The 19888-nt window shown below is 42.8% G+C and overlaps 1 protein-coding gene across 16 annotated transcripts in view; it reads left to right on the forward strand.

Moving 5' to 3' along the window:
- TCF7L2 (transcription factor 7 like 2) overlaps window positions 1-19888 on the forward strand; it is a 171943-nt gene that overhangs the window by 134396 nt on the left and 17659 nt on the right. For 13 of the 16 annotated variants that reach the window (XM_039708861.1, XM_039708863.1, XM_039708859.1 and 10 more), the window contains exons 5-7: window positions 11365-11497; window positions 13585-13687; window positions 16213-16299. In XM_039708861.1, coding sequence (XP_039564795.1) covers window positions 11365-11497; window positions 13585-13687; window positions 16213-16299 — 323 coding nt within the window. The remainder of the gene's footprint in view (window positions 1-11364; window positions 11498-13584; window positions 13688-16212; window positions 16300-19888) is intronic. The other 3 variants (XM_039708858.1, XM_039708860.1, XM_039708873.1) reach the window with 1 other exon arrangement.

The following is a 19888-nucleotide window of genomic DNA, read 5'->3' on the forward strand; positions in this document are numbered from 1 at the left end:
GCACGTGGGACAAAGGCAGCCGCTGGAGTGTGGTGGCTGCTGTGAATAGAGGGAGGGAAGGCAATTAGCTGCCGTGTTGTTGGGGCTTTTTACTTGTCAAACTGGAGCCTCGTTGCTTTTGTTATTGCCGTGTAAAGGGAAATCGTGGGGTTTTGTTTTGGTATTAAGGGCCTTAGAGGTTGCTGGCTGACACTGCACACGCGAAGGCCAGAGCAGCGCAGGGAGAGGACCAGGGACGGGGCTCCGGCAGACAGAGACTGCACAGATTTTCCCCCTTTTACTTCTTCTGCTCATCTTCTTTTTTTTTCCCCCGGAGCCTGGGTACCAGTTTGAGTTTCGTTGTCGTTTGTTATATTTTGTTTAGCCCGTGGCCCCCGCAGATTAAACTGCCGCTTAAAAGGCAAAGTTGGATGCACTCGAGGTCTCCCTCCTTGAAACAGTTTTATCTTTACCCCTATATTTATTTGGTCCTGTTGTTTCACTCTTTGGGGACGAGGGGGGAGAGAACTCGTTGGTGTGATCAGCCAGATGTGCGTGGGGAACACAAGTGTTTGCAACTGGTCTCCTCCAGTGCCTCATCTGCAGCAGCGCCCGTCCCACATGGCGATCGCTCCCCGTGCGTGCGGCATCCATCAGTGTTGACAAATTTGCTTAGAAAGTGAGGAGGGGAACAACGCAGCCGCCTTTTCCAAATTGTTTCCTTTTAAACCACCCTTTTTGGCTTTCGCCCTTGTTGCAGAGTAACTACTTTACAACTTTGGGAGAAGGATGAAAAGGAGATGAGAGATTGACTCTTGGAAAACTCGGATGACCGCGATAGCTGGCTCAGATTTAGGAAGTGGGCATCTTGTAGTGCTTGTAGGCAAGAGCAAGGCACGGGGCAGAAGGCTTTACCCTTGCTCAGTTCAGCAATGCTCTCGGGTGCCCCTGTTAATTCTCATTTAGGAGCAGCTTGGGAAAATACAGTAACCAGGGCACCATATCTCAAAGTTCCTCTTGCATCCCTGTTGCAGTAGGTCAGTGTTTTACAGAAATATTAAATACTAAAGGAAAAGGGAGGAGGGGGAGAGAACAGAGCTAATGGTAAAGGTCTGCCAAATGTCACCTCAGTGTTACAATGACAAGAAAATACACTTTCCTTACAGCTCTCCCCCTAAGAAATTTGTTTTGAGGGATTTGACAATCTTGCAGATAAAGTGACTGCTTGCTACACTTAACTGATCATGCTCCCTCACGGCCGGCCGGCGTTTCCTCGCTGCACTTAGTAATACCTGCGCAACCTGGCTTGGAGTAGCATTGTCATTGATTTCCAAAGTAACTGCATTTTAGCTCTTGTGAACAGACATACCTGCGTGGAGGGGGGGGGGCGGGGGGGGGAGAAAGTCTTTTCCCCACTCCCTGGAAGGATGATGGTAAAGTGCTATATTGGAAAAGACAGGAGGCTTCTCTAAATTTTGATAACTGCAGCCGGCAATTTAGAAATAAGACACTTCTCACAGCCAACATGACAGTGGATTTTGAGCATTCAGAAAACACCAGGCCAAAAAACTGGAGACATCTTGATCTTTTAAGACAGCTTTTCCAGTACTTTAAGTGAAGGGGGGGGAGCGGGGAAAGAAAAAGAGGGAGAAAAGCTGCAAGGAAAATAATACAAAGCCAGCACAATTGGCATCTAGACAGTAAAGAAAAAAAGTTTTTGAGGTTAACAGAAGGAAAGACAAAGCTGTTATGTACCCGAGGGATGCAATTTTAGTGGGAATGGAAGATTTGAGTGGTAAAGGAGGAGCGCTTGCCTCTGGGTTCTCTCTCTTCCAGCAGTTCGGCTGCTGGCATCTCAATTTGAATTGCTGGGTGAGTAGCACTTTCTGCGTGCGCGCTTTCCGTCTTGACCATTGAACTTCTGATGTGACTTCTCTCCCTCTCCTCCTCTCTCCCTCTCCTTCCCTTTCTTCCTGTGTGGAATCAAAAAAAAAAAAATGGGGAGGGGGGAGAGCGTGAGAAACCAAGCAAGCATCTCCAGCTGTGACCTTTGTTAGCTACATTGTTTTTATTTATTTATTTTATGGTAATCGTCTTTTTTAGTAGGGGGAAGCGCGACTTTTCGATGCCGCTAAATTTGACAGCAGTGGCGAGGAGCGAGCGGCAGAGCCGCTGTCGCGACACAATGGTGCAGCGGGACAGTTGTTGCACTCCTCCTCTGTGCCCTTCCCTCCGCCCGGCTTTGGGGTTTGCTTGGGGGGGCGGGAGGGGGAAAGGGATTTTTTTTTTCCTCGTGCATCCAGGGTGGGATCGGGGTGTGTTGGCGGGGCGGTGTTTCAGAGCCCGGTGTGCAGCAGGTTTCGGGGGCTGATTCCTGGCTGCTGAACAATGGTTACCAGCGAGGGAGAAGTGTGTGCGCGTGTAGAGCTGTGTTACATCTGCAGTCAGGCACTCACACAGTGACCATGACATCACTAGCTTTTCTTCTCTTTTTTTCCTTTGGGGCGGAGGGGGCCACTTCAAAGCTTTCTTCAGTTCAGTACGATATTTCCTAAACTCTGAAACCATGAAGGTAAAAATGTTTGGGTTTTGGGGTTTTTTTCTTAAAGGAAGAAAAGTTGGTTTGTAGCAGGGCACATCCGTTACAGTTAAGGGGGTTTGGAGATGGAATGGTTTAACTCTTGTCATACACGAAACGAGATTTTTTGTTTTAATTATTAAAAATAGTACACAGTACTATTTGTTGGGTGCTTTTGATCCTGTGTTTGGTTGACAGTTAAATTTTCTGAGTTCTTCAGAAAGCTCAGCTGTAGTGTGAAAGGGGAAAATTTTAGGAACACTGGGTAAGAATTATTTTACCCAGGGATAAAGGAGTATGAAAAATAAGACTGAACGCTGATAAATGTGAGATAGCACATGTTTTAATGCCGTGGTTCTGTGTTTGCTGTCAGAAATCCATGAGACTTTCTTTCTCCTATTATTATATATTGCGGAAAGTAAAGCTAGCCCTCAGCCTGTTTTGTGTATTACCCGTACTTGCAAGCAGAAAATAGAAACTTATTGGAGAATTCTACAATGCATCACATTTTCACTATTGGTTTTGTGGAAGTCTTGAGTTTCTGCTGTTTCCTTTTCTAACTCTGCCAGACTTGCTTACAGAGTCACTCAATCTAGGAGGAGGATTTCTATCACTTCAGTATTCTGTGGTACCTTTGCCTGATTAGCTTAATTGATTTATTCGCCTTTTCTAATATAAAAAAGGGATCAATTTCTGTTGAATTTGTCTAAAATTAATTAATCTAAAAGGACAGTTATTTAGATGTTTCTTCTTTGACTGCATGTTTTTGCATATGCAGCTTTTATAAAACTGGTGGTGAGATCTCACAAACATTTTACCTTTAGAGGATTTTTTTTTTACTGGGACTTGGGGCAAAAGGCCTGACAGCACTGTGTAAATATGCCTGTTACTTTTCTTCTGAAATACTTGCAAGGTGTTTCAGTTCTGATGTGCATTTAACATAACATTTTTATGAAAACTTTTTTTAATTTATGCAAGAAATATTTGATCTGGATTTACTTGATTGCATCACTTAATTGTGCAGCATGCAATGTTTTTAGCGTATAAAAAAATGAAAACAGTTTTTAGAGCCTTCTTATTTGTTAGGGAATTTAATATACATTTGCTAAATATGTTGCATATCGGTGTTGAGCACAGTCTGCTGTGATGATGCATTTTAAAAAGCTGTACTGAAAACTTGCCATCATATCTTAAAGCATGTATGTGCATGGTAGTTTTTTAATAATGCTGTTATTACTGAAATTACCAAGTACAAGAAGGTATAGGCATACATGCTAATTTTCTTTCATTTCTTGAAATTTTTTAACAGCCTTACATTCTTAAGTTCTTGCTGTAGACAGAAATATCAGATAACCTAATAAAAATCAGGAGCCGTTTCTCCTACAGTATGTATGTCTGTCTAGTGCTGAAATAAGTGGTTTATAAGCAAGAATTAAAGCTGTTTATAATGAGGCATTTCAGAGAATGTTGGGCAGTAAATCAAATTGCATGACTAGGTATTCACACAAAAGCATGGAGCAAGGTCTGTCGGGGCAATTATAAGCACTATTTTGCTTATATTTGCTTTTTTTCTCTGCTTTCATCTTCTTGTAATTTTTGTGCTTGTGTTATTGCTCTGTGCCTCTCCCCTTCCCTACCCTGTTTGTGTTCAGGACCATTTCCCAAAGACCTGCTTTGGTATCACTCATCTCTTTGCTTGGTGGTTGTGCATCCAGCACACCTTGTGCTGGTATGGCTTAGCAAAAAGACATTTTTCAGTTCTAATGTAATATATGCCAAGTGTTTTTGCTTTTTTGCCTTGTTAGAATGAACGAAGGCTTGCCTGCTCTCCAGACATGGTATCTGTCTAGTAATTAAAATTAACTAAAGCATGCAGAGAAAGCACCGAGTATTTGTTACATTGGGGAAGAAACTGCCTCTCCTTTTGAAATGGAAGAAATAAATATGGGTGCTTTATTACCTGAAATTTGAACTGAGCACTACTCTGTCCTGCTGGTATGGGAAAGTCCACTTGTTGATCAAATAATCTCTAATGTTGATACTCAGTGTAACACTTGCCTGGATACTTGCAGGCCACAGTTCTGGGCTGTAGATGATGTAACTGGTGCGTGAATTCATATGCCGAGGTGAGGCAGAGCAGGTGAGCAGAGTGTTTTCTCTATCAGTGAGGCCTTAAGAGAATAAGTAAGGTAAAATCTAACTGCTGTAAATGTAATTCCAATGTTGCCGAAGGATCTCAAATTATGCACTTGTGTAGCAGGTGCTAGTTTGGGTCTGACCTGAAATTAGAGTAACACCACATTATCCAAGACTACAGCACTCAACTTGTATTTAAAACACCAAGTTCCTTTCTTTTACTAAAAAAAAAAGAAAAAAAAAAAAAAAGAAAAACCCCACTCCAAATACCATAGCAATAAACTTACAGCCCACAACAGCTTTGAAAGCAGAGTGTGAGCACACTTAATAATCTTTAACTAGTAGTGTGTTTTATCCTCCTGCATCGGAACTAACAGGCGGTAATTAGATAGCTAAACCCCAGTCCTTCCCCTTGTACACTAGAGGATTTGGCGTATGCTAATTGTCACCAGATCATTTCACATAATTGCCTTTCGGCGAAATTAAGTGGAAATTTCCTGAACATCTTAAATCCTCATTTCCCCACCCCCTCCCCTCGGTACCTTCGCACCCTGGCAGGAAGGATGTGGAAAAATGTCAAGCACAGTGGCTCAGCTCTCCAGTATTCAGGGGACACTTCATCTGAGTTAAAAGGGGGACAAACCAAAATTATTCTTTTCATGAATGAATTGCTGGACACTTAGAGCCAGGAAGCTGATTTTGTTGTTTTGTCTGAGAGACTACTAATAGACCATGGGGTTTTATTGAAAGCCAGCAGTTCTTGCAGGAGCAGGTAGGCACTCGCTGGCCTGGGAAGTGGTCAGGGGGAAAGGGGAAGAAATAGAAGGCTGCCAAAGTGTGTTTGTGTCACCATTTTTTTTTGTTAAATTTATATATTAAGGGTAGGGCAGTGGGTGTTGTTGCACGGTTTTTGGGGTTATTTTTTAAGGTTCTGCCTGGGGAGGGTACTGTCCCAGCACATGGTTGTCAGTGCTCCTGTCATCATTTGTGTGAAAGAAGAAAATGAGCCTTTTTTCAGCAGGGTGAGTTGTGATTATCAATGGAGGCCTTGTCTCATGCTACAATGGGCAGTTAGCTTAGGGCAGGACCTTAGGCAGGAATCAGCTACATTAAACTGAGAAAGGGCTCAGGCCACTGTATCAGCCATAAAGGAGCAAGGGGAAGTAGTTTTCAGGAATGCTTAGTCAGGTGTGAAAGCATCCTTAAAAAAATAAATTGTGACTTCACTAGTGAAACAGGGCTGGGTAAAATTAAATCTTTGATATTTTTCTGGAAATGGCTTCATCACTTGTGTTGAATTTTTATGCTTGGGAAGGGGATGAGTACCAAGTTACATTTAGGTGGTGGATTTGTTTAGCTTTAGCTTCTCAGTTAACCTAAATTGTATGCAGTTTCCTTGGTGTAGTTTGGGGTGCCACCCAGAGTGGCTGCTGATGTGGGTGATCCCCAGACGTGCAGTGGTGCTTAGAGATGCTCTGCTTTGGGTGGTGGTGACTCTGCTGGAAGTGGAAAAAAAGTTTCAATGTTTGAAGCAATATTTTGGGATTTGCCTTTACTTGCAACTTAATTTCCTGATTTTTGTGGGGCGGTAGGGTGGTGAGGGGGTGAAAAAGAAACTCCTTTTATGAGTATCTTTGGAACTGCAGAGCAGTTCAGGAGCATCTGTTAGCATTTCACTGGCCACAGTCAGAAAAACTGTAATAGCATCATCTGGAAAATAGAAACTGTTTATAAACCTATTTTTTAATGTGAACTGGTATTGAATGGTACTGCTTGCTAAGCTCAGGCAGCATCTCCAGGAGGGCCTGCTAATTCAAGACCACTGTCGACCTGCATCCACCCTGGAGGAGGGGAAAAGGCTGACAAACCCTCTTCTGTGCTGCTTTTGTTTTATTGTATTGTATTGGCTCATAAAAGCACTTTCAGGGCCCATCTTTCTTCAGCGGAAAAGGAGAGCTGTGGGGAAGAGGAGGACATGGCAAAAAGACAGGCGGAGCTCTAGCTCCATTTGTTTTCAGTGTCTCGTGATTAATAGGTTTTAAGGAGGATGGAGAGCTCTCATTCCTCTGGTGGTGGAGGAAGGGGCCAGGGCTCTGGGCTCTGGGTGCAATCACCTTCTCAGTCCCTCCCGGTCGTGGGTGGTTGAGGGGTGTCTGGTGGGCTGCAGCACCTCCCTGCCTCACAGGGCTTGAAGGACATTTCAAAGGCCACCCAGGTCAGGGAAAGGGGTGCAGCTCCATGGGCTATGCTGGTAGCTACTGGAGTTTCAGGCTGGGATGGTGCAGGAGCCTGCCCCTGCCCTCGGGATGCACTGGAAAGGAGTCAGAGGCTGGAGGCTTTGGCTGCTGCCATGGCATGATGGCTTGTTTTCAGCCTGGGTGGCTTTTTGTGCAGACCTGCCTTTACTAACCCCACATTATCCTTGTGAGGACGTCCTCTGGTGTCTCTGGCATGGTTTTTTCTGACTTGGAGTTGATATGATACCGTGGTTTTATTACCAAAGCCAAACAAACCATGAATTTGCAAGCAGAAATTGCAGTCGTAAACTCTTCCTGTTTACAGGTTGGTTTCTCTTTGTGTGCTCAACAATACAGTGTTTCATCTTGTGCAAGTCCTATGTTGCTTTCAGAGACTTAGGAACTATTGATTTATACAGCATGTATTAACTTCTTCAATAAATGGGGAGTATTCATCAGTGGGGTGTATTAAATTGGGCTGTATACGCATAGAAGCATCTTTCATCCTGTTAATGAAATGTCCTTACCATGCAACAAAGACTAATACGCAGCAATTTATACACACAATCCCCTGCAGTTTAAATCTGAAGTTCAGATAGGTTTTTTTGTTCCCTAAAGGCACCTATCAGAACTTAGTCTAAATGGATCTCAGTACTCCTTTCAAACATTTATCAGTCCAAAATTTGTTGTGGTTTTGGTGTGGGAATTTTTTTCGTTCTAGAGCTCCATTATTGTTTAAACTGATCTGTGTTTAAGCACTCCCAGAAGCATTTCAAATTCATATAGCGAGGTTTAGTAGTAGAGCCCCTATGGGGACAATTTCTTCTGGTTGCTTCAGGCAGCAGTTATCAAGAAAAGCAAACTTCTCTTCTCTTTCTGCAATTCTTTACCATGCCCTCTAACTTAGGATATGAGACCTCAGCTTTCAATGGAGAGGGGTGATTTATCAGCAGAAGGCTTGGTACTTCTTAGGTGCTGGGATTTGTCTTTACAAATCTCCACTTTTTCCAGTCCTGTTAGCACATGCCCTGATGCTAATCTGTGTGTACCAGTGCAGCTCCCCTTCCCATGCCTGACAGAGCCATAAATGGAGCTCTTCAACTTGCCAGAGAAACTCCTGCATCTCACAATGGCTCTTAGCTTAAAAGTGCCCTTGATAAAGTGCTCACAAATGCACATTGGAGAATATTGCTTTTTGCAGGGGGATGTCTAAAGTCGTCCAATGGGTGTCTCCTATTGATGGCTTCTGTGGTTTACCTTTCATTGCCAGTGGATGGGGTTAGGACCACACTTGTTACTCAGGCAGAGCTCCCATTGACTTCAAAGGAAGATGCATCTGCAGGATTAATCCTGCTCTTTCCCAGATAGTCCTTTATTTTTCTTTTCCAAGGAAGCTTAGTTAACTTGAGGGACAGTACTTTTAAAGAGCAGCTTGTTTAGCATATTATGCATGTTTAGCTTGGCTTGCAAATTGTGTGTGCTGTTCTGAGGGGAGTTATGGTCCCTTTCCCCAGTGTGTGCTAAACAGTGCAAAACAGAATGGAAACCTGTTCCTGGGTAGTGGTACAGATGCAGACTGACTCACTGGGAAGTGGATCACACTCCTCTGTCCCAGAGAGCATTTTTTTGAGCATGTATATGACAGTTTCTCTCTTTCTCCTGGTACTTTCTCCCCCCACCCCACCTCTGCCCCAGCATCATCAGAGTGGCAAAAGAGTTGTCCTACCCTTGCACTATTATATGAGTGCATGGTAGTAACCTAAACAAAAATTACTTACCAGGGGAAAAATTTGCAGACTTAAGGTTCAAGCTCTTAATTGTTGATTTTTGTTTTTCCTTTTGCTTTTTATTTGTCTCTGAAACATGTTAAGTGCAATACATCACAATTTAGCAGTTGTTCTGTTTTGTAGAGATATTGTGGGCAGTCTTGGTATATCAAAGCAAGGAGTGGTGGTTTCCCACAGTTTATATGTAACCCTCTATGGTACATCTGGTTTTGGTGATGGAGCCATGTCAGTCCAGCTTTCCTCTCACGTGTTGTTTCTTGTTTGTTGGCTTAAGTCTGGCCCGCTAATGTTATTCTACTTATTTTTTTTTTAACTAACCAGCTCTAGTTTCTGTGAAAATAAGCTCTCTGTGGAAGACAGCACTTAATGTCTGTCAGGGTCTGGGTGAGGTTTACAATGATGTGAAGATAGTGTTGGGAGAGCACAAAAGCTACAGCTTGTATTAACTTCTTCAATAAATGGGGCCACACTGTGGTTCACCTAACAGCAGGAGTTCACACAATTCTTGGCCAGAAAAAATAGCTCTTATTGGAAATCATCATTTTTGTGAACCTCATCAACTGGTCATTTGGCTTATAATGTCTTGTGTTGTTGAGTAGATGCCTGCTACTTTGTGTGGTGTGAAATATAATTTGTTAGGTGAAACCCTTACCAGAGCTTTCAGTTACTTTCAGACTGCTTGGGTTGGTTCACTTGAATGAGAACAGATTTTGGGTTAGAGCATCTCCTTTGGCTTTTTGAACTTGGAGAGCCAAATGCTCATATCTCCTCCTGATGTGAAACCATTATGGATCTACATGGCCAAAAGTTGTCCTTGGCTGTTCAGCTGGCAGATCTGACCCACAACCCAGCCAGCACAACGTGCTGTTAATCATAGCATTACCTGTCATTGACCACATTCCTTCCTGCATGATGGCCACTTGTCAGGGGAATCCCCTGTGCCAAGTGCTTGGTGGTGGAGAGGAATCATCCCATGTAAGGGTGGCAGAAAGAGATGAACGTGGTGAAGAACCCAGGAGAAGTTGTGGGAAGCACAAGTACAGCTCTTGGCTGGCTTCTTTTGGATGCACACTTTTTTCTGCAGTTATCAAAGCAGTGAGCCCAAATAGCCACTTATGGCAGGGGCTGGGGGAGCCAGAGCATGGTGGAGGAACTTCTTCATTTGGCCAAAGTAGGGTGGAGGGACTTCTTGTTTATTCAGGGAAGACAGATATTTCTTTTCCTCCTTGCTCCCAGTTTGTCTTCCCTCTTCCTTCCCCACAGTCTAGAAGCTCATTCCCAAAGAATAACTGAATTCTTTTTGAAATGCTTGTAAGGGAAGCTCAGAGCATTGGAAGCCAGATTGAGATAATAGCAATGGCTTGTCTAAGGTGGCACGGTGAGGGGGTGTGTGTGTGTTTGGGGGTGCTGGGGAGTGAGCAGTGGGCTTAGGGCCATCCTGGAGCAGGAGGGTGAGCAGGAGAGTGCTGGCAGACCCTGAACAGCAGCGGCGCTATCGCGGCCACCATGGTATCACTGCTTTATTTTAATGTGATTCCTTTTACTTGATGTTAATGCAAGTTGTTCCTTACTTAAAGTAATAAAAGGAAATGAAGACACATTCTAAAATGAAACCTGACTCTAATCCATTCATCATCTAATACCAGCCTCTTTATCTTTGCTGGTACCTAATCTGGTTAAATGTCCCTGTTGTAGGATTTTAGTGAAAATCCTCTATGGGGAATAGGGTTTTTTGCAATTGGATTACTCGCAGTAAATGGTCCAGTGGTTCAGCTGGTTTCAGCTTAATTTTTTCTTTGTGATCTTGTAAGGGTAAGTTACAGTTCAGCCTGCCTTTTTCTTTCATTCATTCACTCCTTTTTATTTTTTTTTTTTAAATTGTTGTTGAGAAAAATATTTTTTTACCCCCAGAGCCAGGAATGTGATGGGGAAAATCTCATGATATCTATGTGATTATTCCCCCTAGAAGAGTGTTAATTTCAATGGCTTTATCTGGGGGGTTTTGCCATTATTTATATAGCTGAATATTTTAGTAGCCTAATTAATCAGTATCCAGTTTCCATTTATTAGCGCTCTCTGATGAATTGATAATTAATCAGCTCTTCTAAAATATATATATAAAATATTCAGGTGATCGCTTGTCAGCTTAATGCTTGCTGATGAAGGGAATACTCCAGCACTACAAAGGCTTTTTATCTGGAGTATTTGCAATGAGCAGTAAAATGCAGAACTGAGAGTGAGAACAGGAAGGGGAGAGGAAAAGACCTACAGGTCATTGAGCATTTGGGTCTCTTGCTAATTAAATGGGGGACTCTCTCAGCCCCTCACTGTGGAGTCTGCCAGCATCTTGGAGGTGAAGCACAAGATTATAAAATAAAAAGGAAAAATTTTAAAGAATTGCTATTGCTCCATACAGGAGCATGACAGGTCAAAAAGATTAAAGAACCTCAACAGCAGGGAAAGTGTGTGAGGAGGTTTTAAGCAAGAGGGTGGGAAAACTGCAAGGGTGATGCCAAGAAGGAATCTGGAAAAGCCTGAGGATCACATCGAAATCCTGGCTACTCAGATTTTTGTGTCTTGTTCCTCGTGCTTTAGTGGGAGGATGTCCAGCACTGCTCTAACAGTGTCAACCTTTTTCTCTTGACAGTCTAACAAAGTGCCAGTTGTGCAGCACCCACACCATGTACACCCTCTTACGCCGCTTATCACATACAGCAATGAGCACTTCACACCAGGAAACCCTCCTCCACACTTACCAGCTGACGTAGACCCCAAAACAGGTAGGTGGGAAGTATTTTGGGGTTTCTTTTCAGAGGGAGTGGGTGGATCTTCCCTTTTTGCACATTAGGGGAGAGGAGTGTGGGAGAATGGATTTCTCTTGCTGGAGCACCAAAGGGGGCATGTAAAATGTCAAACCCAGACAAAATACTTTCTTTTTAAGCCAATTAGACTTCAGAAGGAAACCCACTGGGTGAATTTTCATAGAGCTTCTGCAGGGTGACACCAGAGTTGCATGTGTGGGGTCTCTTGCAGGTGTGTTTCTGTGCAAGCATGATACCCCACCTGGTAGTTCAGTCTACCAGTGCTTGGTTTGCATGCACGACCCAGAGAATTAAACATGTACATTCTGTGATCTGCACTTACAAAATTGCAGCCGGAATTTTAAAGGTGGTGGGTCATGACCGGTTTCAAAATGAATCTCTTTTAATTCCCCAAATCCCATTGTTTCTGTGTCAGGAGTTCAGCCATTTTTCTTCTATAATGTTGAATTTTCATCCACTGTAACTACTTAGCTCCAGCTTTACACTTGCAACTCTTTTCCCCAATGTAAGTCTACCCAGCTCTAAGTTCAGCCTGAAGGGCACTCTGCTTGAATATAGAGCACCACGTAAAATCCTGACTAGATTTATTGGTGTTACAGAGTAGAATTTACATGTTATTCTAACTTTTTAAGAGTCCCTTTTTAACCTGAGGTCCCAAAGAAGTCAAACAGTGTCAATCTTCTTTCTCCAGGCTGCGCTGAGCTCCTAGTGACAGTGGTTTTGGTTTTGTTAATCCAAACCCCATTTAGTTAATTGGGAAGTTCATCAGAAACAGAATTCATGTCAAAGGAATCACTCTGTGTCAGCCCTAACTTATGCAGATAATTTATCTGAACTCCAGCCCTTGAATGAGACTGTGCATTAGCTGGTTGTCACTCGATATGCTTCAACTGGGGCCCCCTTTTAATTGTGCTTAATGCTGACTTCACGTGGCTTGAAAGGAATCCATCTCACCATCCCTGGATATTGCAAGTGAATGGCATAGTCAACCTCTCATTTAAATAATGGTAGTACAGGGAATAGCTTTTAAATGGTTATCGTAAAACATATGATTAACGTCTGTAGACTGTTTACTTTTCTTCTGTGAACATTCTTTCAAGTGTGCAAATAGCTCAGTGGATGGTTAAAGCCCAGTTAATCTGTTTGGGTTTTGTAATGGAGAAAAAGCAATGCCTGCATGAAAATGTCACACAAGGAGATTTAATTTAGAGATTAAAAGCTTCCCAAGTGACTTAAAAAATAGTTTTTAGCCCTGAATACAGTACCCCTTCTTTTTAATGCTCACTGTTTTAATTTTGCTTCTGCTGTGTAATTGTGCCCTGGCTTGTTAATTGAAAGACCCAGCTTTGTAACCCTTACTCCTCTGAGTAATTCCTATTTTCTCTTAAGGTAAGGAGCGTTAATATTTAAGGCTTGTTTCTGGTTTCTGAGTAGGAACTGCACCTCATCCAGAGAGAGGAGGGGTGGGCTCTCTGTCCTCCCCTGCACGCCTTCAACATCTGCCCCTGGTTTTACCAAGCACTTCCAGGGGCCCTCACCTCCACTCCTGGTTTCAGAAAAGTTTTCCTAGGTTTGCTCAAAAGCAAACACCATTTGCAATTTTAATGACTTTTAAATTTGTTCTGGAGATTACTTTGGAGTAATGCCATGTTATTGAGTACCCAGTCATCACATGGGTAGGGCCTGTGGTCTTTTGGCTGACATTGAAACTAAAATAACCATGCAATTGTTGCAGGGGCCATCTTTGTGTTGAACATTTAAGAGAATATCTAATACAGCATCACACCAAAATTTTATCTGAGACTGCTAAATTCTAAATAACAAAAATAATTATCTCTGGAGAGGTGACTGAGGGAGTGAATAACATAATTTTTTATTGTTTAAGAAATGAGAATGTGAAAAAGCCTTTGAAAACCCTAAGTGAAGGCACAAATGCTGTAATAAAAGTAAATTGTCAGAAATTTAGAAACATATGTGTTTTTTCTTTATATTTTATTTATTTCCACATTTCAATACTGACACTGCTTTATGTTCCTTTTCTATAGGAATTCCAAGGCCTCCACATCCTCCAGATATATCTCCTTATTATCCATTATCACCAGGCACTGTAGGACAAATCCCCCATCCGCTAGGATGGTTAGTACCACAGTAAGGAGTTCCATTTTTTTAATTTCTTTTTTTCTTTTTCTGATGTGTAAAATTTATGTAAAAATATATGTGTCTGTGTGTGTGTGCATTGGGATGAGTTTGAGTTTGTTTGCCAACTGCCACTTCATTGAGTGTTATGAATTTACCCACCTCATGAAGGTTAATTAAGATATATGCCAGGTCATGTGGTCATAAACAAACCTGAGCAGCTGTCATCCCAACTGCATGAGTTTTTATCAAATTTGGTTTTCTAGGGGTTCAGGGTGGTTCTCACAGATCCTCTGAGGCATATCTGTAAGATTTGCAATTTTAAATTTAATTTGCCTTGTCTTTTGAAAACCCTTTTGTTTTTCTAATGAAACAGTAGAGCTTTACATTGGCCATGAGCAGCATTCCTAGATGAGATGTGGCTGGGCAGTTGGCAATTGGCATCTGAGGAATGGAATTTTAAACAAGTAAAAGGAATTAGTTTACTTTAAAACTGGCTAAGAAAAAAGCAGTGGAAAGTTAGTTTGGGGTTTGGTTTTGTTTTCAACTCCTCAGATCCCACTTGCAGGGCCTTGCTGGGTATGAGGTTCCCACCAGTAACTGAGTCCTTATTTTCTTTTTTTTCTTATGTTGCCATCTCTCAATAGGTTTATAATACACTTAAGCACTGTATAAGCCTTTTGTGTAGTATATTTGATTTAAATGCTTATAAAATCCATTTGCACTGCTGGATACAACAGTTCTATGCATTATAAATCAAGACTGTTACCCTGTTTTTCTCACGTAACAGGCCTCCTCCATTTTGGGGTGATAATATTTTTTACAGAAATGAATTGCCCAAAGTTCAAAATAGTTTGCCCCTGCTTGAGGTTGTTTGGCCAGCTGTGTTAAAATACCTCTCCAAAAATTCCTCCATGAGGAACTGGAGTTGACAGCCCACAGGAGAGCAGGGGGTCACTGCATATCCCCAAGTCTTGGGCAAGGAGAGGTGGTGGCATCAGGGGCCTTGGAGGCCTTTCTCAAGCATAAAAGTGTTGATGCAGCAGAGGTGGAGCTTCTGGCCTTCCTTGTGGGTGGTCATGCAGCTATTTTGGGTAGATGTTCCCCCGCCCTGAGGGTGAAGCATGTCCATCACCTCTCTGCTGAATGTTGCTTATCCAGAAGAGCACATCTTGAGCAGAAGAAAAACCCAAAGCATTGGTCTCCATGAAATCTGAAATTCCTCCTAGTTTGTGGTGATTTACCTTTTCCAAAGGACACCCTGAACAGTTGTAGACTACATGTGAGCTCCTTAGCTCAAGTTTGCACAGCAACACCTCAATGTTTGAAACAAATACACTCAGCTAGTGCCAAAAGTTAGTGACATGAAAGACATGAGAGTGAAGGGAAGAAACTCCTCACTGTCCCTGACCTATGTCCCATTGCTCATGTGTGTGTCTGTAGTGTGCAGACACAAGTTTGTCCTTGCACCTTATGCCATGGCTGCCAAAGCACGTGAATGATGCCACGTGTGGCCAGTTTCACCAGACAGGTGCTAATGACCACCTCTGTCTCTGGGCAACTCTGCCATCCCTGCTGCTTTAGAACAAGTCAACACTGTGGTGTGCTTGCCTACCCACAGCTCTTACAGCTTCTCCCAGTGATTTTTGTTGAGGGGTGGCACCATCACATTGGCTTTTGCTCTAGGAGAGTATCATGGCCAACTTGGCAGAAGTAACCCAAGTTTTTCATTTCCCCACTCCTTCCCTCTTGCACTTCACCATCAACTTCCCAACCCATCTATCCTCCACTGGCCTGCATGTTTCTGGCATAGTACCCACTCCAAAAGCATCCTGCCCAGTCAGATGATGTATTTGAAGGACAGATGAAACGAGCTAGCCAGCACAGACAAACCTCCATCAGAAAAAGTTGCGTGTCTTTCATGAGGATGCTGTTTTGCATGTTGCTGTATTTTTTAATTATTGTAATGAGGTGTGATTGTCTATTGGTTACCCACAATACTTCTTGGGGACTCTCCCCCGGTAACTCTTGTCAACACTTGTTAATCTGACAAAAGGCTACAAATTAAGCTCTGTTAATTTAATGTTTTCTCACCGAGATCTAAATACCGAAAGAGGCCCAAAGCGCAACTGAAGTCCTTTGATTCACTGTACTTTATTTTGGTATAAATTTACATTCATTATTGTTTTCCTTTGGATGTGTAGCCCTCAATTAGTGTGATGGCTCCATTAAAGCAAGCGAGACTTCGCCTTTAATTATTACAACAAAACACCTAGTTTCAGCTTGGGGAGAGGGTCTCTATTGACATAAGCAGAGGTTATAAAATTTAATTAGCCATTCCTATCAGATTTATGGCATTCAAATTGTTCTGTGTTTCTTTCCTTTGATCCTTGCTGTACAATCCCCAAGATTTTTGTTCTGATCAAATGAGAATAAAGCTTACTGTGCAGAGAGAAGTTTTTTGTTGTTCTCTTTTTTTTTTTTTAAAGCCCTTTTTTTCCTTTCTCTCATTCTCTCTCTCCCTTCTTTTTTTCCAGGCAAGGTCAGCCAGTGTACCCAATCACGACAGGGGGTTTCCGCCACCCTTACCCAACAGCTCTGACCGTCAATGCTTCCATGTCAAGGTGAGTTCAAATACTGAGGTCCTAAATCAAGAGTCAGTGTAGCTCCTCCTCCACTCTCTGTAGGAGAGCATTTCATCTAGGCAGCAGATTCCTGAAAGCACTTCAGTTAAACATCCATCCTTAGCTTTTTGGTGGGGTGGAGGAGAGGCGAGGGCCACCATCCCATGTGAGGAGAAGGTGGTGTCCTAATGCTGTCATTGGGCCTCAAGAATTTGTCTTAGAGGGAGAAGTGGAGGAGTGAGCAGCCACCTTTAAAAGCCAAACTAAATGAAAGAGCTGGGAGAGTGTAATGTTGAAAAAGCAGGGATGAGAAGTCGTGATAGTCTTTGCTTCCCCGGTGGCCATCAGCCCGAGCAGCGCTGTGTGCGCGGGAGGGAAGGTTCAGGAGGGAGGAGGACTGCTCTTCAGCAGAGTTGGGAGGAAGGTTATTGTGCTGTGTTTTCCCCTCCCAAAGCTCCAAACACTAATAGTCAACATAAAAGGGCCTGCCTGACCCTCAAAAGCTTTAGAAGTATATATTTCTCCCCCTCCCTACCTCCAATTAATTCCATCTAATTTTCCAGGGGCTGCTAGTTTTATTTACAAACTGGTTGGCAGCACTATGTTTAAGTAATCAGTAATTGCTCCTAATGATAGTTTTATTTTCTGTTCATCTGATTTTCAGCCTGGTTAATTAAATCGGTGGAAGTTTAGACTTTCCTGATGGGCTGAAACAGCTAATCCATTTTGATGATGGCACATAATTAAATTAGCATGCATTACATAGCAAGGTTCCACATCTCTTCCCTGCTCTGTCCCTTCCTCTCCATCTCTGCAGTTTAATATGTGAGCATTGGTGCATAGATGATCTAAGGAGGAAAAGACTGGTGAGGGCTGGGGGGAAGCACACCTCATTGAGAAGTGGAAATCTGTACCTAGGGCTTGTGAATGAATGGGTGGGAAAACATTGTGGTATGTGCTTTAGATAAGTAAACAAAAAACCTAAAAATTTAAATTAAAATGCTGGCCCAGCAAATAGTCAGCTGGAAAATCAACTTTAAAAAAAAAGTGTAGTCCCAGAACACAAAAAAAAAAATACTAGGCTGGGGAGAGAGTTGCAAATTTAAACAATGGTTGCCTCCCCCTATTTAATCTTTTTAATATCTGTAAAAGACTTGCAGGTATGGTGTGAGGCAAAGTAGAGCTTGATTTATTTTAATTATTATTAGAGAGGCTAGTCATTTGAGGGAGGGGGGAGATGTGGAAGCAGGGGGGGCTATATTCCCAAGATAGACTTTATGAAAGGTATCTAGTTAAAAAGAGTACACAGCAAATTAAATACATTATTGTGGTAATGGGACGACAGAAGTAGAGGTCTATTATACTTATGGCAGTTATAGGAAATGTAGGCTCCTTGCCCTGTTCTAGCACATCCTTTGATATTCATTCCATTCAGCAGCAGGGCCAGGACTTCTCAGAATTAAGTGATGGGTCATTATACTTTAAACACCATGGAGAAGCCTAGATTGGCAATTAAACAGCACTTGCTGACACTCGCTTGTGCCACCCTGTGACCCCCTTTAGATTGAGTTGTTGGAGCTCGGGGCCCTCAGCCTGCTAAATTGGTAGCAGGCACTTCTCCTGACGAGGGCTGGCTCTGAAATCTGCCGGCTTCAAAGGGAGCAAGATCATGTATAAACCATAATGTGGGTGCACCGTGGCTCAAAAAATAAGGCAGGAATAGATGAAATGTTACAAGTGCAAGGGGAAAATGAGAGAATAATGACAAATCTAATGCAACTCAAAGCAGAATTGTTGCACAGAAAAATGCATCCCACTGCTTGTGCATAAAATCAAGGCAGGCAGATGACATCCAGTTAACAGAAACATGTCAACAGTGAAGTAAAGTGAGAGTGAGTAAGAGAGAAGCCCCTGAGACAGCCAGGAACAAAAAATTAGTTGTCCTTAACAAGTTAAGACTCATCATTATATTCTGGCTTGGAGCCATAAAAGGAGACAGTAGTGTATAATGAGCTGCTTAGAATTTTTAGGGTGTTTATTGCAATTCATGGAATACTTGTCTAGAGAAAAAAAAAATCTGGCGAATGTCTTAGGCGAAGGTGAGGGTGTGCACATACACAGGGAGCCTTTCTTTTTGTCTCTGACAGAAGCCCGTACGTATGCACGTGCTCAGGCACACGTGCAGGGGGATGAATTGATTTAAGGTGTTTACCCTTTGTTTCAGCCCAGAAACTTCTCCTCTGGTTTCCCGTAGATGGGAGCACCCTCCGTGCTCTCATACATGGTTTCATGCATGTTTTCCTGTGTCAGCCTGGGCTCAGCAGGGGGACTCAGCCCTTGTCCAGGTGTCTGGTGTGGTCAGGAAATTCCTGGTGGTGCCCATGCTGGCAATGGGCAACTGCCCTGCAGTGCCCTGCTGCCAACCTTGCCTTTGCTGTGCTGGCTGTGCCTCAACAGCACAGACCTCAAACCTCACCCCTCCATCCACAGTTTTCCAGAGCCTGCCTTCAAAAATAGTTCCCATCTTTGCCTGCATTATGGTATAGATCTTTGGAGCCTGTAGTGCTTCCCAACCTTTAGTTCCCTAAGCTTAGAAATTGCTCTTTATTAGTTTAAGTGTGCTTATGAATAGTTTATAAAAGGTTAACGGGTGACTAATAGTGGTTTTTAATGAATGGTTGATACTATTAAGGTAGTGTCTTTAACCAGGTACAAGTCTTAGTTGTTGCTTGTAGCCTTGCCACACTCACGTTATATTCTTGTAGTATACCTGTAAGATCTCTTGATTCTTCATTACCCCTCTGTAATATGCCTTTAAGGTAAAGTGAGGCAGGGCTAACTGAGTGATGGGCAAACAGTGGACCCACTATGAAAAAACAACTGCTGTGAGAGGAAATCAGGAAATAATTTAGCAGAATTACACCAGACAAACACTGCACAGCAGTTAAGTGGTGGCAGTGGAAAATACCTTCTGTAATTGAAATTTCAGGGGAAATTCACTTTTGCTGAATGTAATTACTGAAGTTGGAGTGTAGCCAGGAAGTTAAAAATTAACACCCTTCCCCTGCTCATATTGCCATGTGAGTGGCTGTCTACATGGAAATGAGCAGGCACTTTGATCTTGGGCTGAACCCTCATCCCACCAATGGAAGTCCATGGGATTGTGAGAGCAACTTTGGGTTCTGGAGTATGTTTTATAGCTCTAAATATAGGAAGGGATGTGTAAGTCCAATAGGCAGCCTTGTGAATTGGACAGACTCAGTATGAAAAAGTGAAATGGTCACTGGTAATGAACACAGCACTTCCTCATGGAAACTGCAACCCTGAAAATAACTACTGAGCTGCAGCTGCCTGGTGATGAAGGCTGCTGTCTCTGGAGTTTAGAGCCCAGTGAGTAAAATATCCCAGCTGAGGTCAGTGGAGGCTTTGCCATCCTTTAGGCTTTGACACAATGTGTGCATGCTGTGCTCTGCACTTAGATTTTCTCCCTGCTGGTACATGGCCAGTGCACTTCACGCTGAGCCCTCATGTCAGACCAGCAGAGCTCTTCCTGCCTGCTCTCTGAAGGAAGGCTTTTCATCTCCATCTT

This window comes from Passer montanus, unplaced genomic scaffold (genome assembly GCF_014805655.1).
Source record: "Passer montanus isolate IOZ18808 unplaced genomic scaffold, ASM1480565v1 scaffold21, whole genome shotgun sequence".
Lineage (NCBI taxonomy): Eukaryota > Metazoa > Chordata > Aves > Passeriformes > Passeridae > Passer > Passer montanus.